Below are 8,925 nucleotides of genomic sequence, written 5' to 3' on the forward strand. Positions count from 1 at the left end.
ATTTGGACAAGAACAAACTGGGAGGAGGGTAGAGAGAATGGTGCAACAATGAATGAGTGGAAGCCTGATGCTGGACGCGGCCAGGTGCTTTCTCAGAGGACTGCTGCTTGAACATGGTACGTGCTGAGAGGGTGTCAGATGCTGAGAGCGTATCAGACGCTGAGAGGGTATCAGGCCCGGCCAGGGCTCAGCTGTCCTGTGTGCGGTCAGGCCTTGGAGAGGAAGCAGGGGATAAGGGTGGAGAGCTGTGCCTGCCTCTCTCTGCCCACAGGCTCTACTCTGGATTCAGGTGCAGAACTGGAGGTACAGGTGCTGGAGGGAACACCCCGGGAGCTGCTCTGACAACCGGCAGAGAGGCGGGGGAGTGGGGGAGTGCGTGTGGTGGCATGCCCGCCCCTCCACTCTGACCTGAGGTCCCATCGGCAGCTGCCCTGCTGTTGCCCACACGGGCGGCTGTGCTGCCAAGCGGTTCCGACTCAGAGACCCTGGAGGGCAGACGACAGCTGCCCCACAGGGCTCCCCGGGCTGCGACCCCAATGGGGACCACTAGGTCCTTCCTCCTGTGGAGCAAGTCGGTGGGTCTGAACCGCCAGTCTTCCTATGAGCAGTGCCTGAACACTGTGCCACCACGGGAGCCGGCTTGGTCACACGTCCTGTTACCTTAGTTCTCACTTTCTTCTGCTCTCTCCCGCCTGCTCCTCCCAAAGAAACTCACACTCAACCTATTGCCTTTGGGTTGGAACCGACTCAGAGCTCACCCTCCTCTGGGCTCCCAAGGCCATGGACGGCACGAGAGGACACTGCTCGTCTTTCCCCCTCAGGGCAGTTGGTGGATTCGAACCACCAGAGAGGAGCTGCTTTTGGGTTGGCAGAGCAACGCCCTAAGGGCCATGCTAACAGAGCTGCCCACAACACACCCACCGACAGACAACTGAGCCGCCCTCAGATCGTTCTCCGGACCTGCGCGTGAGACGCCACGTCCTGCCATCTCTTCGTGGATGGAGGGTTGCCAGGGGGAAGCTGGAGGGGACTCAGGGGGCAGTGGGACAAGCAGACGTCTGTCTGGGCGGACGTAAACAACCAGGAGGCACAGGTAACTGCCCCATGGGGAAGGGGACAGCCTGGACCATCAGTTACATGGTCCCTCAAAAGTCAGCCACTGTGTTTTAGTGGCCCAAATGCCCAGTGTGGGGAACTTGTCTGCACCCTGCCCAGGACAGCAGACCCTACACACCCACCCCAACTCACTGCTCCCCTTTCTACAAGAACGGTAATCAATGATCAATGACCCAAGACCATCATTCACGTCACTGAGCTGCACAAGCGAAGACCTTGGAAAGAGCAAGTCTGTAACATACATATTTATTTCCATTAGAAGAATATTCATATGCCCAAAGTGCCAAGGGAAACAGAAAAGTGACTATTTGTAGAAACAGTAACAAGAGCTGTCAGGAGTGGTGGGACCCAGACCCTAAAAGGGGGTTACATATTCTGTATGTTTAAAATGTTTTCACAAAGCACCTGTAATACGTCAGAAAACACAAAAGCCCGAACCCACAGTTGCTGTGAAAACTGCTGGATTCTCCTAGTTCATTACTTCGAGTGGGGAGACTAGTGAGGGAGTTTCGGGGGAAGGCTGTCAGCAAAGCGGGGTTCCAGCCCAGGCTCCGACCGGCTGTGGCCTTGGGGAAGCTGAACAGCCTTGTGGAGCCTCAGTGCCTCTCTGTCAAATCAAGGGGGGACGCCTCTCCTGACTGGCCCACCTGCCCCAGCCCCCCGGGTGCCCACCTGTCTGGGGCTGTGGGAGAGGACACCCCCCAAGATGTCTGGGAGCGCAGCCAGGGCCGCGTGATTCCGAGGCTGCTCTTCCTGACTCTGGTCAATTACCCTCCCAGACAGCCCCGCTGCAGACGCTGCCAAGCCCAGTCATGCCCAGCCGGGCTGGGCAAACACCAGTGTTTTCTTCATTAACCAACGTTATTAGGAGCTTATCAGAACGAATAACAAAAAGACAATAACCCAATTAAAAGGGGGCAAGAGGCTTGAACAGACACAAATGGCTACCAAGCACGTGAAGAGCTACCCGGAGTCCTTCATCATGTTGCTGTCAGGGGCTATCAAGCCGGCCCTCAACTCCAGCAACCCTATCTACGTCCAGCAGAGCGAAGCCCAGCGCGATTCCACCCCGATCCAATCCCTGCTGGGCTCCCGGCCGCCAGCGCAGCTCCTGTCCATCCCTCCCGCCGAGGGTCTTCCTCTAGTGCAGGAACCTTCCCTTGTACCACCCCTCCTGACACCATGTATGTGAGATCAAGTCTCACCATCTCTGCTTCTCACCACTCTGGCTTCATTTCTTCCAACACAGATTTTTTTTAAAACTTTTTTTATTATTATTTTATTATTTTTGTGTGAGTGGACCGTCAAATCAGATCTGACTGGCACAGGAGGAGATTGTCCCTCCTTACCCGGCAGAGCATCTGGTGGATTCGAACCGTGCGCCTCTGGGATTGCAGTGCAGCTTCTTGCCACTCAACACAGATTTCTTGATTCTTTTGACTGTTCAGAGTATCTCTCTGTCCCACTGCTGCTGAGTCGGAACAGGCTCAGCCGACCGGTCAGTGACTTTTCAGAGGCTGTTAATCACACTGGAGGAGACCACCCACCTCTCTCCTGAGGAGCAACTCGTGGCTTCGAACCGCCTAGCTTTGGGCTGGCAGTGAACTCCTTAGTTCCAGGCCACCAGAGCTCCCTCAGTGGTACATCTAAACCACCAGGGATTTAAACCCAAACCAAAAGGAAGCAGTGCTTCACGTCTCCCAGGATGGCTGTGAGACAATCAAAACCAATCCCCAGGCCCTCGAAACACACACACAAAGTAAAAAACAGTAAGTACTGGGAATGCTAAGTGAAAATACACCATCAACAGAGGATGAGCGAGATGACTGAGACCTCCTACAATTATACCATGATGTGCCTCAGAACACCTGCCCAGAGAGTAAAAAGAAAACCTGCAGACTGAAAAACACATCTGACAAGGGACTCATCGCTAAAATTTACAGGAAGCCCCAACATCTCAAGAAAAAGACAAACACTCCAATCACAAAATTGGCAGAGGGCATGAATAGATACTTCCCTGAAAAGGACATTCAGATGGCCCACACATACATGAAGACACAATCAAGATCCTTAACTATCAGACAGATGCAAATCAAAACAACAACAAGATCTCTTTTCACCCCAGCAAGACCAGCAGTGTTCATTCAGTAAGACATCGAACAACAGATGCTGTGCGGGTGTGGGGGGCCTGGAGCTCTCAGACCCCGTCGGAAGGAATGTGCAAGGTGCAACCGCCTTGGAAAACTGCTTAGCTCTTCCTTACGCGGCTGGGCTTAGAAATACCAACTGATTTCTATTTGAAAGCCCACAGCTGAGTAAAAATCCCTATAACTGAGAAATAAGAGCTGTGACAAACTGTGATAAACATCCGTGTTGACTGCAGCCCTGTGTGTAACTGCAAAGACTTGGGATCAATTCACGTGTTCATCCAGGTTATACAGTAGTTCCCAAATCCTTGATCATTTTTTAGTGGTGCATTTGACTTCACTGTGACAGAATCAGTCACCAAATGACAATTATGATTTAAAAAAAACCCTCAAACTCATTGCCATTGAGTTGGAACCAACTCACAGGTGACCCTCCAGGAGCTTTTCAGAGGCTGTAAATAGTGTGGGAGGAGACTGCCTATCTTTCACCTGCGGAGTGGCTGGTGGATTCGAACCACATACCTTAGGGTTGGAAGCTGTAGCTCCTACCTACCAGTCACCAGAGCTCCCTCATTATGGTATAAGACAACGAATACAAAAAGCTGAGAAAAGGTTTACACACAGATAGAAGTTGGGCAAAGGGAAAGGCAACATTCAGTAAGGGCTTGATTAGGCTTTGAAATTATCTACAAGGAAGACAGCTGTCAGAGACCTCTCCAAAGTGCTGAAGAGCAATGATGTCAGCCTGGAGACTAAGATGTGCATAATGCAGGCCACAGTCTTTGCAATTACTTGCTATGCATCAGAAAGCTGGACAATGGCTAGAGATGACAGAATGAGAACTGATGCCTTTGAGCTGTGGTGCTGGAGAAGAGTATTGAATATACATACCACAGACTGCTAAGAGAACATATAGGTTCATTCTAAAGAGGGTGAGACCAGGCTGCTCCTTGGAGGCAAGGATTCTGAAGCTTCATCTGACATACTTTGGCCAAGGAGGGACCAGTCCTTGGAGAGGGACGTCATGCTTGGGAGGGTGGAGGGACAGTGCAGGAGAGGAAGACCCATGAGATGGATTGATTGATTCAGTGACTAGCGTAATGGGGGGTGGGTGTGTCAGAGACAATAAGATTGGCACAGGATAGAGTAGGATTTAGGGTTGTTGTACACAGGGTCTCTATGAGTCACAGGCAACTGAATGGCACGTAACAACGTTTATTTAATGTCATAAAACAAAGTATCTGTGAATGGAAGAAAAAAATATGATTTGTAAACCTGCACTCCATTGAAACACACACAATCATATGCACAAAATATGAAAGACATCAGAACCCTCATTGGCTGCTCATTAGAATGGAAAGCAACGCAGACGCTGGGGAGAGAGCAGTTCTGCAGTTACTAAAACCCACACAGGTACCGTATTCCACTCCTTACGTACATAATAGAGACTTGAGAGCTGGGACTCTAACAGGTATTCATACATCACAATTCACTGCAGCATTATTCACAACAGTCAAAAGGAAGAAATAAACCAGGTGCCCACCGACGGATGAATCGTAAATGAAAAAGCGAGTTGTGATGGATGCTGGCTGACTATGTGCAGTGAAACACCTCAGACACAAAGGACAGATGTTGTGAAGCCCACTCACATGAACTGTCTAGGATAAGCCAGTGCACAGAAACCATCATTTATCCGTGGTTACCAAGGGCTGGGGAAGGAGATAATGGGGAGGAACAGCTCCAAGGGGGAGTCCCCGGGAGGTGAAAATATTTATACCTGGTGACTGGCCAAAAAGGTCAGTGGTTCAAGCCCATTCAGAAGGTGTCTGGAGGAAAGGTCTGGGTATCTGCTTCAGAGAACCCCAGCTGACAACTGTGGGGTGACAAGGAGCTGGGAGGGGGCTTAGGAGCAAGGAATTGCACTGCCAATGCAAAGGTACATGGTTCAAATCCACCAGCTGCCCTGAGGAGAGAAAGCAGGGCAGCCTCCTGCTGTGCGATTTACAGCCTCTGAACACCTGCTGGAGGGTCAATTACGGGTTGGTTCCAACTTGACGGAACGTAACGAGCATGAGCTGGTACCGTCAAGACAGCAGTTAGCAGCACTGCTTAAATGTCACCGAGTTCCCGTTTAAGGAGTCCTGCTGGCACGGTACGTAACGTGCTGGGCTGCTAATGCAAGAAAGATCTGTGGTTGAAATCCACGGCCGCTCCCCGGGACGAAGGCGGGCAGTCATCTCCCGTGAACACTCGCGGCTTCAGAAACGCGGTGGGAGGCACCACTCAGCGGCCGCGGGTTCGGATGGCAGTTTCTGTCTGAGGTGATGTCAAATCTGAGGGCCAGTGGTTGTTCAACCCGGTGACCATAATAAACGCCACCCAACGATATGCTTATAAATGGCTAACACGGCAAATTTGTGTTGTGTCTGTATTTATACACAAATAAAACGAAGTCTATCTCGGCCGACGAAAACACACGATCATGTCCCCTCGCGCACTAGAGGGCCAGGCCTTCCTTTCTGCTTCCCCCATCGGTTATGTTTTCATCTTCGTAGGAAGCAGACTCGCCCCTTTGTCCTCTGCTTCATGCTACATCACACGCACTCTGCTCACTGCCCGTTTTAGTGCTGCACGAACGTCCACCAGGAGGATCTGTTAACGGTCCCCCCAGACAGCTGGGCAGGCGGCTTCCGATTTGTCACTGTCATCATTAACACTGCTGCGGACACCTTTGTGCGGAAGACGCTGTCCCCATTCCGGACGACTTCCGGAGACTGGGGTCCTGGGACAACCAGGGAGCACGTCTGGCTGACTCAGCTTAACATTCCTACCAAAGCTCGCTGACAGTACCCCCGGCCCCAGCCGCTCAACCCAAGTCTTAGCCGATTGAAGGTGCATAAAGGATGCCCTGTGCCGAGGCCCCTGTTCCCGACACCGCACAACGGTGGTCAACTGACCAGTGGTCCTATTTTGGCCAATTACCCACTCACAGCGAGGTGGGCGTGCGGAGGGGAAGCGCAGCTGCCCCTTCTAGGAAGACCCTGCAGCCCTAGAGGCTGGGGGGTGTGGTCAGGACGGACACCTTTGGTGGCGACCCTTCAGGACCACCTCATCCAGCGGCAGCCCCATCCTGGGGCGTGTGGGCATGGAGGCCTGCTCACCTCCGATCTCCCTCATGTAGCAAACTGGGGGCGTCCTGGCTCTGGGGTCCCTACTGCCCATTGTGCGTCACCTTGTTCTGACTGTTACTGTCACTTCTGGTGGCAACACACAAGCATTCACAACAAAAACATTTTCCGCTGCATTTGGGAGAGCCTCCGGTGCTGTAACTGACATGCTTTTTCTCTGTGATGGTTCATTTCTGAAAACCTTTTCAATACCTATCATGCTTTTCTGTCTTATTACTTAAAAGATCTCTTTTCTCCTATAATAACTTTTTAATAGTCTTGAAGGTGGGAATTGGGTACACGGGACTCATTAAACTATCTTTTTAAAATGTTTCTGTTTTGGAAATCCTCCAAAAGGCCATTTTCAACACAAGCAGAGCTCTAGTGCTGCTCGGCTGCGGTGTCCCTGTCAAGCCACACCTCGTCCATGCCCACAGGACTGCAGGGGCTGACCTGTTCCTGCCGCTGGCTCCAGCCCCGTGCAGGCTTCCACCCTTCACCACAGCGGGAGTAAATCCTAATTAAGACGTTCCTGTGGCTTCATACCACCTCTGTCCCCCCTCAGTACCTTCCCTGATGCTCATGTCTAACCACCCCGACCGCAGGCCCACTCCTCACACCTCACATCCAGCCACACTCGGGTCTGTCTCCCTGCTGGTCTCGGAAGGGCGGGCACAGCCCTACCTCAGGGCCTTTGCACAGGCTGTTTCCACTATCCAGAAGCGCTCTGACCTGACAGCCAGCAGATCCCCCTGCAACTCCCTCAGGTTTTTGCTCAAATGTCACCTTCTTAGTGAGATCCAAACCCCTAGTCCGTTCCTCTCCTCCCTGTTCTGGGTTCTTCTACGGCACTTTCTGCCGTCGGATGGTTTGCCTGGGACTGACAATCCCTGCGTGATAACACCATCTCTGTCACATGTGGGAGCCAACCTTGGACCCCTCCGTGAAGGCCGGCCCACTGCTCTTTCCCTGGCACTGCCCACAGAAGCTGACACGCAGCAGCAGGAACTCAAACAACTATTTATTAAATGAGCAAACGAATGCAGACGTGAGGCTGCTGGGAAAGAGGTGGTGAGCAGACCGGGTGCAAATCAAGTCTCCGTTTTTTCTGAAGGGAGCCCAGCCAGGCAGGGGAATGGGGTATGGAAAGGGGTGCCTCTAACTGGGGTACAGTGGAGACCAGGAGAAGCACGTGCTTCCTGACCCAACCCGCCCCTGCCACTCCTGATGGGCACGTCCCAGGACCGCCAGCCGCGCCCCCCCTTACCAGTCAGCATCTCCATCCCGTAACCCGAGTCCTCCGAGGGCAGGTGGCCAGGCATCGAGTCCGTCATCTCCTCCGAGGTTGGCGAAGGGTCTGGAGACAAATCCCCCCAAATGATGAGCACATCCTGGGGACCTACCAGCCAGCAAGGCACCCTGCTGACACCCCTTCAAGGAAGCTCTGCTCTGGAGAGGACAGGCCTGGAGGACAGGTCACTCTGAAGGTCAGTGCTACCCCACGGCTTAGCCTGCATGTGCCCAAGTACACCCACTCCGTACAGAGGGGGAAACAGGCTCAGGGGCTTCAGAGAATGGAGTCTTATTTCAATACTGTCCCCACTCCTGTCTCTCAAATCCAAGGGGGGGAGGCTGGAGGGGGCAAGTCTGGGGGAGGGGGAGGACCTGCTCTGGCAAGGCTGGTGCTGAGGGCACCCCTGGCATGGGGCGGGGGCGGGGGAAGCACACTCTACACCCCTGCTCCGCTCAGGTTCACGCCACAGACGCACCAGCCTGCAGCCCACTTCCTGACCAGGCAGACAAAGCGGCAGAGCCGAGTGGACAGTCCCGGAGGGCTGGGTGGTCTTGGCCCTTACCTGGGATGGTGACCTGAATGATGTCCAGATCCTCTGGCTCAATTTTGATGGGCCTCAGGCCACCAAGTTCCCCAGAGGTTCCTGTGTGGAAGATGCATGCTGTGCTCAGGTGGGGTTCTAGCCTCCCGGCAGGAGGGGGAATTATTCTAGAACCTTCTCTCATCTATGAATGGTTATTGAACGTCTGAAAAAAGCCCCTAAGGAACTGCCCACGCCAGGTGGGGAAAATCACGCAGGCCCTGAAGAGGCCACTGGGCCAGGCCAGGTCTTCCCGTTTTACAGACCTGATCACAAAGGGGGAATCACTTCCCACGTACCGCCCAGCGAGCCCACCCTTCTCACCTGGCCCACAGTCCTCGGAGACGCTGCCCTTGTCTGACCTGAGGAAACGACATGGTGTCAGTGTAGTCACGACCATTCTGCCTCTGATTTGCCTATCTTGGCAGCCTGGGTCCCCAGCTGCCCCCCGATTCAGTCCCACATCTAACTGCCTCATTCTGCTCAGGGATACAGGGTGGGCCTTTTCCCTGAGTGAGACCCACAACACCCTGTCCCAGGACAAGGTCCCTGATTGAGACCCACAGCACTCCGTCCCAGGACAAGGTCCCTGATTGAGACCCACAGCACCCTGTCCCAGGA

The 8,925-nt window shown here is 53.3% G+C and overlaps 1 protein-coding gene across 2 annotated transcripts in view; it reads right to left on the reverse strand.

Moving 5' to 3' along the window:
• Positions 1 to 8,925, reverse strand: part of GTF2IRD1 (GTF2I repeat domain containing 1) — a 68,531-nt gene that overhangs the window by 38,810 nt on the left and 20,796 nt on the right. For both annotated transcript variants that reach the window (XM_006889672.1, XM_006889671.1), the window contains exons 11-13: positions 8,629 to 8,666; positions 8,287 to 8,367; positions 7,698 to 7,787 (exon numbers count right to left, since the gene is read on the reverse strand). In XM_006889672.1, the coding sequence (XP_006889734.1) occupies positions 7,698 to 7,787; positions 8,287 to 8,367; positions 8,629 to 8,666 (209 nt within the window). The remainder of the gene's footprint in view (positions 1 to 7,697; positions 7,788 to 8,286; positions 8,368 to 8,628; positions 8,667 to 8,925) is intronic.

Source organism: Elephantulus edwardii, unplaced genomic scaffold (assembly GCF_000299155.1).
Source record: "Elephantulus edwardii isolate Elephantulus edwardi_28Jun2011 unplaced genomic scaffold, EleEdw1.0 scaffold00080, whole genome shotgun sequence".
In the NCBI taxonomy this organism is placed as follows: Eukaryota; Metazoa; Chordata; class Mammalia; order Macroscelidea; family Macroscelididae; genus Elephantulus; species Elephantulus edwardii.